The 18,781-nt window shown below is 43.6% G+C and overlaps 1 protein-coding gene across 1 annotated transcript in view; it reads left to right on the top strand.

The window, feature by feature from the left end:
* Positions 1-18,781, top strand: part of RCAN2 (regulator of calcineurin 2) — a 564,245-nt gene that overhangs the window by 303,757 nt on the left and 241,707 nt on the right. The window contains exon 3 of the mRNA XM_069605804.1: positions 15,126-15,297. Coding sequence (XP_069461905.1) covers positions 15,126-15,297 — 172 coding nt within the window. The remainder of the gene's footprint in view (positions 1-15,125; positions 15,298-18,781) is intronic.

Genomic DNA, 18,781 nt, shown 5'->3' with positions numbered 1-18,781 from the left:
CACCTCCCAATCCTGCTGTCCCATCCGCACCTCCCTCCCTAGAGATCGTTTCTGTACCATCTGCCCCTCCTGTGATTGAATTTGAACTCACTGAAACAAGAGAAGGGGCTGGACAAAGTGGATGTGCGAGAGTGACCCGTAGTGCAATTAGCAAGGAGAGAAAGCGAGAGTTGCAAGAACAGGCTGAAATGTATATAGATGGAAACGATGCAACGTCAGCGCTGGCTTCAATGTTTGACTTCAGGAGGAGCAATGAAAGACAGGTAGTGTTGGAATGCATTGGGGAATATTTGGTGGCGAGATGGAAACAGTTGATTGGGAAGCTGCCTCCGCAACGACTGTTGGATTTGAATGCTTTGGCACGTTGTAGAGGAAGGGGTGAAGAGATAAAAGAACATGTAGACCGACTTTTTGAACTCAATAATGAACTTGATAATGAATATGCTGAAATGTTTGCCACACCAGGGTATAGGAGTAGAGATATTAGGAGAGATAGGACTGAAGCGGTAGAGCCCTATATATAGCGACGATATTCGGCGTCGTCAAGACAGACAGGCGACAGACTGAATGTATGTATACGAGAGGCGTTGAGATGGATTTCAGATCCTAGTATTCCCACAATGGAGATACATGAGATATTTGATGAGTACACCTTGCCCATGAAAAGAAAAGCACTGCAGATAATGGTTGAACATTTGATAGACAAAGATATAAATGAGAAGAAAGCCAGCCCCCCTAAGATAATAGCAGTATATAAGAGGGCATTTGAACGCGGAACAGGAGAGACAGCTTTATCACTTGATTTGGGAATACTATTGCATATGAGAGAAGGGGGAGGAACAGTGAGTGCGGTATTCCCCATGATAGAAGTCCGACCTACCTTTGTGCCAAAAGTAGAAATTCCTGCAGTTAATGGGGGTGCAGCGCAGGTAACGGCAGCCCATTATAGCGCCCAATATGTACATAAAACAGACAATTCCTGATATAAGAAAGAATCCTGCGGAATTCTATAAAGAAATAGAGTCCTGTCTGCAGTCATCCGTGCTCACTATGGGTGACATAGATTTAATACTCCCAGTGATCCTGCCAGCAGACATATGGAAGCAAATAAGAAAAGTGGATGATGAAATAGCCTATGGCGCTACGTGGGCGAATTTGGTACAAGAGGATAGAAATAAAGAAGTGGGAGGAAAACCGGGGGCAAATATGGCGGCATTACCAGCACGAATAATACAGAAATTGAAAGGAATTGTTCCAGAAAAAAGAATTCAATGGGACAAATTGACTGCATGCGTTCAGGGCAAGGATGAGTTAGCCACAGATTATTTTAATAGATTTGAGGAAGTATTTACAGATTTCAGTGGACAGGATGTAAGCACAGAAGCGGGAAAAAGGCTATTTGTTGATAAATATGTGAGAGGGTTAATACTTCCCATTCAAACCTTATTAATGACATCGGAAAGTGCATGGCAAGCAAAAACGTTGAGTGAAGTACTACATATGGCTCAATATTATGAGAACAGAGTGAACGCCGAGAAAGAGAAAGAGGTGAAGGATAGAACGAATTTGAAAACAAGGGTGCTACTCCAGCAAGTAGATAAATAGAGGAAGAGGGAATGCACAGGGCAGAGGTAATTCGAATATGCATGGAGGACCCCTGGGATTGAATCAATGTGCGTATTGCAGAGAGGAAGGTCACTGGCGAGCGCAATGTCCACACTTGCAAAATAGGAATGGGTACGGCCAGAGAAGACAGCATAGGGGGCATCCAGGAGCAAATGGGCATAATAGAAATAACATGCAGCAGCACCAAAATAGTCATGGAAATCGTACTCAAAATCAGAACCAAGCTCAGAATCAAACCTTTGCTCAGAATCAAAGCCAGCAGAACATGCAAAATGGGAATAGAGGAAGGGGCGGGAACATTTTTGACACTCAATCGGGTGCGTACTATAATAACAGCAGCGATTACACATCGGATGATGTGTTGTTTCCCCAATAGGACAGCCCAAGACAGGGGTTGGAACCGGTGTCTATTCCCGTGAATCAGAAAGGAACCTACGTAGAAATGAAAGTCGGGGATAGTGAGCACAGATTCCTCGTGGATACGGGGGCACAAAAGTGTTTGATAGACTATCATTTGGTTCCAGAAATACCACTGTCAGGGCGAACGAATATTTCAGTAGGGTTCGCAGGCACCCCAGTGATAAATCCGGTATCCCAAACAGTAGCAGTGACATTAGGCCCATTCACGGAATATTGTCCATTTCTCTTAACAGAGAATTGCGGAGAAAATCTTTTAGGGTTAAACTTGTTGAAAAAACTGAGTGCAGTTATCCACTGTACACCAGATGGAGTACTTTTGACCATTTCACCACAGAATGTACGAATATCTGAATTTGTGTCTAAACCGTTGCCCGGAGAATTGAGTGAGGTGCCAACTTGTATATGGGCAATGAATGACAATGACGTTGGATGCTCGAAAATAGAACCAGTGAAAATCGCTTTGAAAGAACATTTCAGCAGAAGGAGAGAAAGGATTGAAAAGTATTGTTTCTGATTTGGTAAAGTTGGGGGTCATTGAAGAGATTACAGGCAGTATATGTAACAGTCCCATTCTTCCAGTGTATAAGAAAGGAGGTAATGAGGTACCGTATCGTTTTATAATTGATCTGCGCGCATTAAACAAGGTGGTAGATCCACAATTTCCGTTGGTCCCAGACGTTACCACAATTTTGACCATGATTCCTGCCTCGGCTGAATATTTTAGTGTTATTGACTTGAAGAATGCATTTTTCAGCATTCCAGTACACGAGGAAAGCAGATATCTGTTCGCCTTCACGTCAGGAGGACGATCATTTACATTCATTCGCATTCCACAAGGCTACACAGAGAGTCCGAGTATTTACAGTAGACCATTGAAAGAACAACTAGGCATGCTAGAGTTACCGACAGGTTGTGTGTTGTTACAATATATAGACGATTTATTGATCACTGCAGATACAGAAGAGATTTGTAAAAAGAGTACTGTTTTATTATTAACACACTTGGCAGCGCATGGCCATAAAGCAAGTTTAAAGAAGTTCCAATATTCTCGAAAGGAGGTGGCCTATTTGGGCTACCTACTTTCGAAAGAAGGGAGACGAATGACGCCAGAAAGAATAGAGACCATTTCTGGTATGCCTATTCCAAAAACTCAGAAAGGAGTCAGAGCTATAATAGGCATGGCTTCCTATTGCCGTCAGTGGATTGTGAATTTTGCATTGATTGTGAAGCCAATGGTGGAGTTGACTAAGAAGGATGTTGTGGTGCCTTTGCAGTGGAATGAAGAATGCCAGAGAGCATTTGATCTGCTCAAAACTGCATTGTGTTCTGCTCCACTTTTGGGCACACCAAATTATGAAAAAATGTTCAGACTGTTTGTACACGAGAGTGAAGGCTGCGCGTTGGCTGTTTTGACACAGGAACAAGGTGGAAGAAATAGGCCGTGCAGCTATTTTTCTTCTGCGCTGGACCCTGTAGCGTGCGCATTACCACGATGTTTGCGAGCTTTTGCAGCGGCTGCTGCGTCAGTGAAACAAACGGAAGGGATGGTATTGGGGCACACCTTAATTTTGATGGTGCCACATGCCATAGACGTTCTACTCAATAGAACGCAGACGCAACACCTCACCTCAGCTAGATTGACTAGATATGAAATTGTCCTCTTTGCACCACATATCCAAATTATGAGGTGTAGCGCTTTGAATCCTGCAGAAGTAATGCCACTGCCCAGGGAAAAACGTGGTGGGAATGAATCACCTCCCCATGATTGTTTAATGGTTACTGAGGAAGAAACTAAGGGGAGAATTGATTTGACAGATACCCCACAAAAAGAGCCAGATGGAGAGTTGTTTTGTGACAGCTCCTGTTTTAAACTACCTGATGGCACATCAACTGCTGCCTATGCTACAACCACGTTAAAAAGTATTGTGGAGAGTAAAAGAATCCCCTACAATTCTGCACAGGCAGCGAAGATAATAGCCCTGACCAGAGCTTGTGAGATTTCTGAAAACCTGAGTGTAAACATATATACTGACAGCCAATACGCCTTTGGCGTGGTTCATAACTTTGGCCGACTCTGGGCAGAGAGAGGTTTCTTGACATCACATGGGGCCAGAATTCAACATGGCCCTTTGATTGTGCGATTGCTGTCTGCACTCATGTGTCCAAAGCGCCTAGTGATAGTGAAATGCGAGACGCACAAAAAAGTAACATGCAAAGTGGGAGAAGGAAACGAATTTGCAGACAGAATTGCGAAACAAACTGCCACTGACTTGAATACCAAAATGTTAACAGTACAGTCTGAGGAAGTTCCCTGCATGATAGAAAATGGAATTGCTACTCTCAAAGAGATGCAGGCGGACGCCACTGTTGATGAAATCAGAGGGGGAGCTAAGGGCTCTGCTGAATTAGATCTGAGGGTTGCTGGGTAGACAAGAGGAGTAGAAACTGGATGTTGCCCAATTCCTATGTAACGGCAATGGTCACGATGGCCCACAGTCCCACTCATATTTGTGGCAAAAAGATAGTCCAACATCTAGCCACATTTTGGGAGAATGCACACATAAAGAAAAATGCAGAGAGCTTGGTCCAGAACTGTATCACGTGTCTTCAACACAATGTGACAAAAGGGAACAGTGAATCCAACAGGCAGTTTTGGCCCTCCCTCTATGCCTTTTGAGGTGATCCATTTTGATTTCATAGAGATGGAGAGATGCCAAAACTTGAAGATGTTCTGGTGGTCATATGTTTATTTAGCAAATGGGTGGAAGCATATCCACTCAAGGACTGTACCGCCATAAGCACTGCAAAAGTAATGTTGATAGAGTACTTCTCCCATTTTGGTTTGCCCCGTGTCATATGGTCAGACAACGGTCTGCATTTTGTGGGCGCAGTAATATTACAGATTTGTGCAGGTCTCCAAATTGATAAGCGATTCCATTGTTCTAGACACCCCATGTCTGCCGGTCTTATTGAACGCCACAACGGCATCTTGAAATCTAAGATAAGCAAAATATGGGCAGGAAATAAGTTAACCTGGGTAGATGCATTACCACTAGCGTTACTATGCATGCGCACATCTGTGCAGACAAGAACTTGTCTCTCCCTGTACGAAATTGTAATGGGGAGACCAGCAAATATTTGGTGTGCACCTCAGCCGAAAAGGGTGAGGGAACTTGAATACTCTGTGCTCAGCATTTATTGTAATCTGTTAATCCAAAAATTGCATTTGATTCATCAGAAGGTGCAGGAGGCATTACTAATAAAATACACTGGCCCAGGACACACACTGGAGCCAGGAGACTGGGTGCTAATTAAGAATTTTGCGGGAAGACATCGTTAGCACCCAGATTGCATGGACCCTATCTGATCCTCCTAACTATGCAAACCGCAATTCGTGGGGATGGAAGGAAGGCGTGGATCCATGTGACACACGCCAAGAAGGTCCCATCACCGTCTGAAAAACGGACTGATCGGGACGACCAGAAAGAGACAGTGGTCCCAGAAACGAGAGAAACAATTGCCAGTTCTTTGCCACAAAATTTGCCTGATCCTGACACGAAGCCTGAAAAGATTGCTGTAAAAGAGGAAGGGCAAGGAGTGCCCCAACGTTGTTCAGCAGAACCTGCATCACTGCTGACAGACACTAAACGTGTACCACTTTGGCGCCCACCCTCTTTCATTGCGCCGCAGCCTGAGACGAAAGCTGCATCACCACTATGGCACCCACCATCATCTGCTATTGCGCCACAGGCTGACTCTGAGCTTGAGTCTGGAAGTGCATCTGCACTATTCATTGATCACACGATACCAGGAGCGAGGCAATATAATTTGCGGCCTCAGGAGAAGGAGTGATCAAACCTACATTTCTATTGATCTTTTTGTTGCATCTGTTTCCTATTCTCGGATGAAGTAGGAACCGGAGGCCTAGAGGAGAGCGGCATGAGGGTTGTGCAAATCGGACAGCCCAATAAACGAGGCTCCTTGGTGCTAACATAAAATCCATGTGTCCTGAACCCGTACAAAAAGAAACGGGGCGCACATGGTACGAAGGCAATTGATAACTGCTCTGGAGTTCTTTTGAGCAATGTGCAGACGCACAGAGATCTTTCCCAACGTATAGCAATTCAGGCTGTTGAGAACTGGCAGAACAAACCGTTGACATTTATCGAACGTATTGACATTCCAACGAGTGCAATGGAGAGAGAGATATTCACGACAAACACTTCTGAAGAAGAAGAGCCGTGAGAAAAAAATGCCGGAACCAGCTTTTGCCCCCTCCTGCACCCCTGCTGATAATGAATTAAACATAGAAACTGGAAAATTACACAAAAAGAGTTACCGAAAAAATTGTATGCTGATTTTAACAGTAATTATGTGTGTAATGAGTATAATAGCCCCGATAACAACAGCACTGGTATTATGGTACTTGGAAGAAATGCACCCTTTAGAAATTCTCTTGCCCGTGGAAAACATCTCCACTACTGAAAGCCCTTTTCATGTAATTACTTACACTCTGTCCCCAATGGAAGAAAGACACAGGGAAGGATATGGTAACAATACATTACTGCAAATAATGAATATGACACATTCAATTCTGAGAAAGAATAATTCTTGGGTGTGTGCCCATTTGCCACAGCATGGTGGAAAAGGAATAGGTTGGTACGTGCAGCCATTGACATTGAGTTCTGCATGCAGTGCATCTCTGAGTACATTATATTATGGGAAATGGAATAAAAGTGAAACGGGTCAACTAGATAGCACAAACATGAATGAATTTGAGGAGATAATTATGAGACCTATAGGCTGCTCTATATTTCATAGGGCACGAATGATAATGCCAAAAGTTACGCCCTAACCAATGTCACGAGATTGTTCGTGCCACATAAATCAAGTGTAATTATGTTTCATATGAGATCAGAAGGAAATACATATGCATTGCCTCCCTCCTATACAGTAAACTACAGCCCACGTTCTGTTCCTTTTTGTTTAAAAAAGAAAGGCTCTTATTCAGTAGGGAAATTCACTAGATGCATGAATATAGCAATTCTAGATAGGGAAGTAGAACCTGTATATGTATGTGATCCTGTGTATTTTATATGTGGAGAAAAAGCATATCCCTGGTTGCCTAGAAACTGGGGAGGTACTTGTTATTTAGGACTTTTGTTCCCAGGAGTGTTTCTTTTAAAAACAACAGACATAGCCAAACTATCTAGATCTAGGCCACGGAGGAGTAATGAAGACGGATTAATAGTAGAGGACGTAGCAAAATCATTTATACCCATTTATGGCCCAAGCAATAAATTCCTATAATATACGAATCTTAGAGAAAACAATAAATGGAACAACAGATATATTATATAACATGACATTAGAGGAGAAAGGGATTAGATTAATGACACTGCAAAATAGGATGGCTCTTGATGTAATCCTGGTTGATCGTGGTGGTGTTTGCAAAATCGTGGGATCAGTGTGCTGTGTATTTGTAAACGACTCCTCTCCTACGATTTTCGAAGCAATAAGAAAGTTACACGTCTTGAGCTCCGAACTCCATACCCAAGAAGGGGGTTGGGATATAGGCTCCTGGTTCTGGGAATTATTATATTTGTGGGGATGGAAACTATTTGCAATCCTAATAGCAGTACTAGGAATATTCCTGACATGTTGTTGTTGTATACACTGCTTACCTATAATATGCACTGAGATAAGTGAAGAGTGTGTACAGATGATAGAGAGAAAGAGCACTATTAAATCAAACACTCACGGTAATGATGAATCAAAGACAGTAAAAGAATTCATGTCAATTGACATTGATGACAATGAAGATGAGACCAGTAGTGTGCAAGATTCAGAATCTGAATCAGATACCGGGTCAGAAGAGGATGCACTGTACGGATGAGACGTTTGGCATACGGCCAAAAGGAGGGTTTGTCGATCTAGAAAAAGTAGACACCCTTCGATCATAGGGCTATGTACTATGTTGGCTGAAGACCAACCGTCTCATGCATTTAGTATTAGAAATATATAGCCATAAGCTTGACTAAGGTGCGGCCATTTTAAAGCGACATAAATCGCCATTTTGTTTTCTCTAACGTTTGCTTTTTGCCTTTTGTTAAACTGCTTTGCTGAAATATTATTTTGCTTCACTGGTGCACAATGCAATGCCGTGAGAGGCATGTTGAAACATAACGCAGTAACCCAGACAGAAATGCCCAGTCTCCTCCCTCATATATCCTTGGAGAGTGAGCAGCAAGGCATTCTAATCAGTACAGCAGGTGCCAGCTAGTCTCGGTAGCACAGTAGAAATACTAGAGCGAGCATTAAATGACTTGAATTATGCTCTTCTTTGCGGCCCCCCTTTCCTAAGCCCGGTAGAGCTCTGGAGAGCAAGTTGACCACCAGCACACGAATAGAAACTAGGAGATAGCAAGGCCTGGAATGTGTCTCTCCCCTACGCGCAGCTTGTTCGCGAAAACAGAAGCATTGTGTTCCTTTAAACAAAGACTTGTGTCTGTGGGCTTACAAAATTGCATACTGTTACTAAATGAATGAATGTCATACTCGTCACCATTGTCAATCATCATGCTTAGTTCAAAGGAAATGTATTAGGGGCGGTATAGAATGTGTCGCTACTGATTACAAGATGCTCATTCTGTATATATGTAACTGTTGTACGATCTCTGCTGTTCTTGCGTCCGCTGAGGTCTGGTAGACACACGTCGCGGGCCGTGAGACCAGTTGGCCAACTGAGACTATTTGCTTTGCAATAAACCCTAGATTTTGGGAATACAACCTTGTGTCTGACGTATCAGTTTGTGTGTGGTGATTGTGCCTTGTTTCCATACGCGAGGGTCCCTCAGGGGCCCTTCATAGCTGTAAAATTAATTCTGCATTTATTTCTATAAGAGCCTTGAAATAGGCTACTTCTATGCTATTTGCTCTTTATAGTAAAGTACTATTGTTTACGTGTAGGTACTTACTTTTTCTGTACTAACATTTTGGTGAGTGAATTTATCCTTACCGAAGTTCTCTTTAAAGAATTGTTTTTAAAGTCTTTTTAAATATATATTAAAATTGGTGTTATGATGCACCTGTCACTTTAGTCACTTTAAATGATTAAATGAATGTATTTTTACTCTCGTGTCCACTCATGATTGGCGGATGTGCTCTCTTAACTATCCTGACTACTGTGGACACACAATGGCCGCTGCCCAGCGAAAAGGGGCTGAGTGCACGCATACTCATCTCAGAGATTCCCATGCCTGCCCTCCTTGACACAGAGTCTGGGTCAATGTGTTGTGCAGCTCTTAATTTTCACTGTTTAAACCCTGGCATTCTATGAAACACATAAAGGTGAAGATAAAGATAAATGGGGAGGCCAATATCACTTTTCAACACAATAAAGTCAAGGTTTCAGGGAAGTTATACACACCATCAACCTTTATCAGCTGTAATACTGCAGAATAGTTAGACCTTGTACAGTTTACAGTTTGGGTCACTGAAGAAGACCTCTAATGAGAATTTGATAAGCTGTTCTATGGAATCAGATGCCTAGGATCAAATGAAGTGTACCTCCACATCAATGAAATTGTGCAGCTAGTCGGCTCTAACGCCCCAGTGCACAAATAGCAGGATGCAGGAATTATAGTGAAAGTTGAAGGACCAATGCCCTTGGTATCACCAATATTCCCGGTGAGCGAACGCAAGAAACCAGATTAAGGGTGCATACGCATTTACATGCACCTTGCATAAAGAGCAGTAAAAGCATTCAGAATTCCAGAGCTTCCTGGGCATGATTCATTATTTCAGGAGGTTTATCCCAAATCTCGTCTCAATCACAGAACCACTACAGAGGCTAACCAATGCGGCTGAGCCCTGGGATTTGGGCGAGCAGTAGGCCAAAGCATTCCAGAACATGAAAGCTGCCCATGCGGCGGCCACAATGGTGTATTTCAACCTGAAACAACAAACCGAACTCATCGCTGACAACAGTTTCCATGGCCTTGGCACTACACTGATCTTACACTCATCCACCAGTGACATTGTACAAGTGGCAGTTGCAAGCAGAACACTGACTGGGCCAGAGACTAGATACTCACAAATTGAAAAAGAAACCAATGCAGTGGTGTGGGCGTGCCACCACTTCCACCTGTATCTGTATGGCTGACCATTCAAGGTACTGACAGACCATAAACCTCGCATCTCTATCTTCAAAGGGTCTTCACAACAAACTCAACCAAGGATAGAGAAGTGGATATTGTAACTACTGGAATTCAAATTCTCCATGAAATATCTCAGGATATGGGGACCCAGGCAGACTTTGTCTTGCCCCCAACGACAAGTAAGACAAGAGCTGCACTGCACTTAAAGCAGCATGTGAACATGGTGGGCACAGGGCACATTCCCAGGGCCCTGTCCGTAGAAGATATCAAGGAAACCCATGGAAAGCAAAGGGGTCACAAAGGGGGCGCCAGCGAGTGGAAGATGGAACACATTCCTGCAAGCCCAACTGCACCGGACAGAAGCAGTACAATGCTGGTTGAAGAGCCTATTCCTCCGAAAAGATGATCTATCTCAGAGGAAGGACTCTGCTTACAAGAGTCGTGTCTTGTGATCGCAGGGCCCTGGCTACCTGGTTGGTGCACCTAGCACATGCCGGCCACTGGTTCCTGAAGGTTCAAACAAGAGGTGGAAGCAATCGTAGCAAGATGCATCCGGTGCCAAACTTGTCCCTCACCAACTGCAGCCCCTAACGTGACCATGCCCCAAGACAGCAGACCAAAGGAAAATGTTAGCACGGATTTCGGAGCTCTACCCAATGCGCAGCACATCCTGTGGACGTAGACAAACTCTCCCACTATCCTGAGGTAGAAATATTTGGATCTATGGCGGATTCTGCTTTAATACCAAAATTGGGGGAAATAGTCACCACTCATGGGCTACCAGTTTCCCTGACAAAGGACCCCTATTTCCCTTAGGGGAAATAAGGCAGATCCTGGACACCCTCAACATCTACCACTGGCGAATAAATCCATGTTGGCTGCAAGCTAATAGAGATGTTGAGCAGTTCACGTGCACTCTCACCAAGACAGAGAATATTGAGGGAGAAGAATGAGGCTTCTGAAAGAGCAATCTTCTTATTCCTTAGAGAATATCCCCCAAAGCAGAATATGTCCACAGGTGTAGTCCTGCCAGCCTGATTCTGAGGAAAGCCCCTAAGACCACCATTTGCACAGCCCCTGGGTGAATGCAGGGCAAGCTCAGTACCCGTAGATATGCAGCCCGACATGAAGATTGCAACCACAAAAAGTATACAACGGAGATCCAGCGCACCCTCGCTGGATATCAGAGACACCATGTTGGTGAAGAACTTAACGCCTCGAAGTTTCACCTATTATTTGTCCTGCACCCACTCATCATAACAGCCAATGAAGGCAGCATGTACATGGCCCACCAAGTGTTGACACAAATCAGAAATCAACTCATCCTGCACCAAGGTCCTAGCAAGAGATCCCGAATACACACATAATGTCATAGAAATTCAGAAAGCAAACTGTGAAAGAAAGTGAAGGATTTTATGATGACATTTATCTTAGTAAAAATGGTTGAAATTATGATGAAATGAAAAGAGTTTTTAGAGGATATGCATGCATTTAGAAGATGTTCTTTTGGAGGAAGTGGAGTCTTCCTTATTTTCTTTTGTATTGTATTTGAAGACAGTGGGTCTCATTACAAGAATGCCGGTCCGGTAACAACTGTGCCGGTAAGCCTACCAGCACCGTTGTTACCGGACTGGCACACTATGAGACTGCGGGCAGGTGCCGTCCCGCCCGTCAGGGTCAGACTTGGCGGGCGGAACGGCACCTGCCTGCAGACTTTCACGGAAGCTCTGGCACCGTTATTAACGGTGCCGGTGCTTCCTATTTGAGACTTATGAGACTCAAATAGGAATGGGGATTAACATTTACCGGCACCCGGCCACCGGTAATTCTAGCAAGTCAGCGCCGGTTAATATTGCAAGTCCGGTGGCAACCCGCCGGCAACACCGTCAGGTTTACCGCCGGACTTGTAATGAGGCCCAGAGGTTTGTAATAAACCAATTGTCTATAAATTAAAAATTAAAAAAATGTGAACGAAAGTGAACAAAAAAATGAGAAGTCAGAAGAGGACAAACCCCTGCCATCTGATCAATCAGGTGAGGCCGAGGTCCCAGAGACACCCCAGAGCCCCAGCATTCCACCAAGACTCTGGTACCCATAAGAAGGCAAAGGAAACCACCAGGCAAGTTCAAAGGCTTTATTTTGGGATGAGGCTGAATGAAAAACATTGTTGCATTAGTTCGCCCAGTGACTCGAGGGAACTTTATTGAAGGGAGGGGGATGTGATGGTGTCTGCTAAGACCAATCAGGCAGGGCTGAAGTAGTAAGCATATGCCTCATGCACGCATGCATCACACATGCTGTGACATCCAGAAAGGTTGCTGTGCCTATGAAGAAGATCTTCCCATGCATGGGCGGGAGATGTAGAGAGATATGCAACTATCCTATGTGTGGGTGTCTTCTTGAAGCACCTACATTGCTTTCCAGGCCCTCCTGACCTGAGGTAGTCTCCTGTGCTCCAAGCACAATATCTATTGCAGGACATAACAAAGGCCAGCCCGATCATGACTGCTTCAGAGTAATCCACTAACCCTCTGGCAATCGGTCTCATTTAAGAAGCTTTTCGGATGTTGTGAGGGTCCCCCATACGTTTATGGTGAGTGCTCTGTTGATGAAAAAAGTGCCTTGGTCACAGATGACTCAGAGTCCCATGTACAAAAGGAAACATCTTTACTCCAGTTGCAGGCTACATAGCATCAGGTTACAAATTCATTTTATAAGTACATAGAGACACATAAGGACACATCCACAGGCCAACCCCTGGGAAGGCAGGCTCTCATGAACAGTCATTCAGAGAACGCCTAGCAAAGAATATTCACACAACATTGGACTTCCAGGCACTCATGACATCACACGCATACTGAGCAGAGCAGCTAGGGAAGAATTAAGTCACAACACATCTCCCTCCTTATGCAGAATAAGAATAAACACACCAAACGAGACATACACACATCTATAGCACCAAAGTTAATTCTCATTCCAACTTCCACCATGTCTACAACTCGCTCAGTAACAAAAAACGAACACCGTCCTCGCACACCACACAAACGCACGCCCACATGGCAACAGAACAGATCAAGTCCAACTCTACCACCCCTCTTCATATTAGAGAAAAGGAGAGGTGGCACACATCGACTAATGAAAGAATACCAAACCCAACCCTCAAACTCACCCGTCCATCACCTCCACGTTTACGGTCAAGTACCACAAAAGTAGGTGTTCATCTGAATAACACCTCTGATGCACCACATTGGTGTACAACACCTCTTCTGGTTGTGATAATAGCTGTCTAGCACCTCTTCTAAATGAACCACTGGGTGTCTAACACCAGTTCATTAAACAGTGACCAACACCCCAAAATGGCACAGGTGTCCAACACCCCTAAATGGCCGGTTGTCCGACAACCCTAAAGTGTCCGGATGTACAACACCCCTAAATGACCAGGTGTCCAACAACCCGAAAGTGACCGGGTGTCTAACACCCAAAATGACACAGGTGTCCAACACCCCTACTACCCATTCCTCACTTCACCTCTCACACCACACTCATAGGTTCACATTGTACAAGTTTGTGCCCCCCAACTCTCACCAGCCAGTTACCACATTTACACTCTCTTACTATACCGGCCTCACATCGCAACTTCCCAATAACAAATGCAGCCTTAACCACCACCACTGTACTTCCTTTAATCACAAGCCTGTGTGATACCACTGCCATTATTTCCAAAGTGCCTAACATGCGCGCCGCAAAGCTCCATAAATCCAGCCCCAATGCGACAGCCAACGGGCCCCCCAACCATACCACCAAAGCTGGATCTTCCAAATGTTTCCAGGTGCCCCAGTGATTCCCAATGAGCCCAGGCTCTCTTCATTGCCTGTTCTGGCACTCAACACCCCCCCTGCCAATAGAACCTACAAGGCATGCACAAACCTTGTTGTCTTGCGCGCTGCTGATGCAGTCCAAACAGTCACTGCACATCCTATCCTTGTTGCCATTGTTGAAATGAAGTGCTTTGGTCACAGATGGTCCATGAAAACACATAGGGACACATCCACCGGCCACCCTCTCTCTAAGCCAGCCTCTCATCCACTGTCATTCAGAGCACACCTAGCAGAGACCATTCACACAACATTCCCCTTCCAGGAACACATGACATCACGCGCATACTGAGTAGAGCAAATAGGGAAAAGGTAAGTCACAACATGCTCATGATAGTTCAGAACTGCCCTGGTGCGAATCCCAACCGCATGGGTATGGCTTGTTGCCTTGATACGAGTTGATGACTCCACCCTAGGCATTTGACAGAGGACTAGGGGGAGTTTCCAGGTAAGGTTGAGTTCACGACTACACCCTTTTTCAGTATAATGTATGTATGGTTCTACGTTATTTTGCCGCATGATTTTTCGTCGCGGGACTTTTCATCGCCGTTTATTTATCGAAAAAACCTCTTTTTTTTTTTGGGGGGTTACACCCTCAACCCCCCCTTTTTTAAATTATTCCCTTTCACCCACAAATATTTATCTAACACCCCCCCCCAAAAAAAACAGCGACAAAAAATCCTGCGGCAAAAGAACTGTATACCGTATGTATTGTGCCTCTTGTGTTTTCCACATGGTGACAACATTTGTTGAAAAGAAGTATCGAAGACTTGAACATTGCTGTTTTTGTGCCACGGGCAGCTCTGCCCTTTCATGACAAAAAGTATCAGAGTAAATCTTTTGCTTCTTGCTCCGGAAACATTAGCGACCAAAAAAATCCTAAGAGATTCACCTGGTATTATCAGAAAAGCTGCTGCTGTGTTTAATTAATTAAACTAAGAGCATTCACTCAAATAGTAAGGGCTAGAAGAAAAATAAATGTGTTGGAAGCCCTGACCTATACTTAAATATATATGTTATTCCATGTTTCTGGGACTTCTTCAAGGTACAAAGTTCTGGAACAGAGGGGGACAAGCTTCATCTGTCTCCACCTCAGCCTGCCAAACCCTTTCTCATCTCACCACCCGCTTCTCCTCCAGTCGATTGGCAGAACGTCGATGAGGCCACTTCGGTCTTCAACTATGACCTTCTCTACGCCGTCGCCAAACTAGGACCAGGTTTGTGAGCCGTGTTTTATGAATATTAATTTGTAAATGTAAATAATGCTCAAAACCCACATACACAGAGATGGCAATTTCAGGGGTCACTCATAACTGTTCCCCTCTCAGCTTACTGCACAAGGGAGATCTATGTGGTTCCTATGACCCTCCACATAGACCTAGGAATGCAAGAAAGTAGGTGGATTATCACTGTGTAATGTGGCCGAAGGTTTGCAGATGTTATTGTTTTAACTGGCTCAGTTGTTTTTTCTTGGCAATAGGAAAACATAAACCTCTAGAACATTCTAGCAATGGGTGGACCACAATAGGAGACAGATTCAAAAATTGAAGAGAGTTATTAGACCAACTTTTCCAAAACTAGGTAGGATGCACGTTCTGTAGCATCATTTGTTCCAATGCAAGCTTTTTCACAGCACATTCTAGCGTATGACTATTTCCATTGGACTTGGGCCCGTTGATGAGCATTTTCCAGGGCAGTGGGGGCTTCGGCATCATTCAGGTTCCTCTCTTTTAGTTCTGGCTAGAGAGAGCTTTAGCTCTCTGCCAGAGCGTTTGAAGATACATATCTGAGATAGGCCATGGATACCAGGCTGCTGCTCTTTGATGAAGAATGTATACATCTTGGTGTAAGTTCTGTGACAGCGGCAACCATTTTGTAAGATCTTTGCTGAATGTTATCTTCTACTTATAGGTGTTAATGTTAAAGGTATTTGTACCGCGCACCATCCCTTTTCTGTCCGTTGGCCACAGTGCCTTACCATTTGGTGGGATGGGTGCAGGGGCTGCAATGGCCAGCCCTCAATGCACTGTGGCGATGAGTGCATTATTTGTCTGTGATGGACAGGCTTTGATTGGCTTCCAATGAGTGGGGGAGGCAAAGTCTGCCTATCTCTGTATTGATGCAAGTCAAGAGCTGTCTATGGTGCTCTATGTGTGTGCGTCACTAGTCTGTGTCTTTAAGGGAAAGAAAAAGAGATGGCCGGAGTTAATACAGGTCATTATTAAGCCTTCCTCATGTTTTTCCATTGCGTACAGAAATCAAGAATTTAAAGGAGGTCACTGGCTGTAAGAGAAGGGACAGAAGGCAGTGTAATAGGATTAAGGGGACTAATCAATAAAGGCAGAGAAACGGCCTGCTAGTTGCTGGGTAAAGTGTTTGGATTGCGGTCTCGTACAGAACAGATGTGACCTAGAAGCTCAGGTTTGACTGACGCTTTTGGAGTGGGAGTAAGCCTGATTTTTACAAGGTTCTCCCCCTTTCAGTAATGGCATAGCAGGTTAAAAACTGCCCAATATCCAGGTGTTACAGTGGGGTAGCCAGGATTCCCGAACAAGGTGGGTCTGCACAGTGTGCCCGTGGGACTCGGTCCGGAGTTCGTGCAGCTACAGGAGATTTCGCGGATTCATCTGGCATTTTATAGCATGCTCCCGTGGACCAGGCCAATGTTTGAACCATTATTGGCTATTGTATTGTCTTCAGTAAACAGTTAATGGACACAGTTCATCCAAATGCCCCATTCAATTGTACGCAAAGGGATGTGAACCAGAAAATACACTGCAGGGGAACTGTTGTACTTTCACAACACAGAACACAATAAAATGCATAAGGGCACCTACTAATGGTCATTGTTTGACAACGCCTTCAGCTTGTGGTTCGTGAGATAATAAAAGATTTGAGCTTCTATAAAGCAAACCAGCAAGCCAAATGAAATTTATTTTCACTAAATTCTGTACATTTTCTGTGATACCGTTACTTGAGTTCCTTACCTTAAAGGTGGAACCAATACTTATATATGCCTTGAATATTTGTCTATGCAATTTGCACAAGCAATTAGATTCTATGCAGGGCAGTTTGTTGAAAGCAGCTCTGCATTTGTCTCCTGTAATTCCGAATTGTGTTATTAGACATGAGATGGGTCTGATCTCTTTATCTACTAGATTGACTTGGCGGGCTTTATCAAACTACTGTAAAATTCTTAATTGCCCTGATAACTCCTTGTATCAAGATTTCTTTGAATTCACCAAGGGATGCTCTTCTAGTTCTATCACCGGCTATTATCAAATTATGGCCAAAATATTGAATGATTTAGGTGTGGATCAAGATGATTTATATATCCGACCTGGTTAGGTAAAACATAAACTTTTTGAGAATGACTGGTGCAAAACAGTAGATGAAAGAAAATCATTCAGAACATATAAAGACTATGTCAAATTTCCACATAAAAGAGATGGATGTTGCGGTCACTTTACTATATTCCCATGCAATTTAACCAGAATGTATTACCTGAAATTTAGACTAAATCAGTACCATACTCTGGAAAGAACAAACCACTGGGGAACCTCTAATGGTAATCATGGTGTTACTAAATGTCGATTTTTGAATTGTTTAGAACCAAATGAAACCTTAAAACATTTGATTTTAGAATGCTCATATTTTAGAGATGTAAGGTGTAAGTTATTTCTACGATTTGTAAATGTGAACTATGAAGACTGCATGGAATCTCTTTGGAATCGGCTCATGCAAGGATATGAGAGAGCGCTAATCCTTGCATTGGTTGCTTTTCTGAAAGTAATAGAAAATGAGATTTCGTTACTTTAGTGTATATTCTTTTTCTATTTCGGGTAATGTAATTGTTGATTCCGATTAATTGTTGTTTTAATCTGTTTTATTCATTTTTAAATAATAGAATTGTTTTGTATTTGATATGCGTAAATTATATGATTGATGTTCTATTTTGTGAAGGTTCACTTGAACCACAAACAAATTTAAAAAAAAAAAGAAAACCATGTTGGCATGTCCAAAAAGCTGTCATTGTGGAAACCAACTCGGCAGTTTAAAAGGAAAGGAGTTTACTTTGTGATTAAATGGGTTTTTTGGGAAAATGATATTGCTAATTGGTGTTTGCAGCGCACATTACTCTAACATTCACACTTACTGAGCGGAATTGTCAAATTCACAGGCGTAAACATCACTGCATCAAAGGGAGGACAGATAGATCTGCACACATTTTATTCATGCAAAATATGAAAGGCGGTCCTGCTAGAATTTCAACAGTAAAATGCTGAAGCTAGCCATGCAAAAAATGCTCATTGCGTTTGTAGTGCACGCCACTCTGCATTCATGTACATATGACACAAGCAGGACTGCATGCCAGAATGCACGGGCCTAAACGCAAGGGTTGGTTTATTCCTTCACGCCTGGCATGGCACAACTGGAGATCTGTGCAAGCCATCCTACGTCTTACTACTTTCCGATTTACCCACAACCCAGACGAGCCTCTGTAAGTGTCGCCGCTTTGTGGACCTTGATTGACAGATGGAAGAGTTTTGTTACTATGCATAATGTGCATAGCATATGTAAACCAGCAAATGAAGGTGGCGGTGCTCAAAACCATTGAACCAGAGTGCCAGTGAAAGCCTGTGTATTGGTTCCAAGCTGGGGAGCTGCACAGTTATGACTGGCCTGTGTGTGTTTGTTTTT

This window comes from Ambystoma mexicanum, chromosome 4p, assembly GCF_040938575.1.
Source record: "Ambystoma mexicanum isolate Mex_15411 chromosome 4p, UKY_AmexF1_1, whole genome shotgun sequence".
NCBI classification, from domain to species: domain Eukaryota; kingdom Metazoa; phylum Chordata; class Amphibia; order Caudata; family Ambystomatidae; genus Ambystoma; species Ambystoma mexicanum.
Note: the sequence above shows the minus strand (reverse complement) of the source record. Positions and strands in the feature narration are given on the sequence as shown.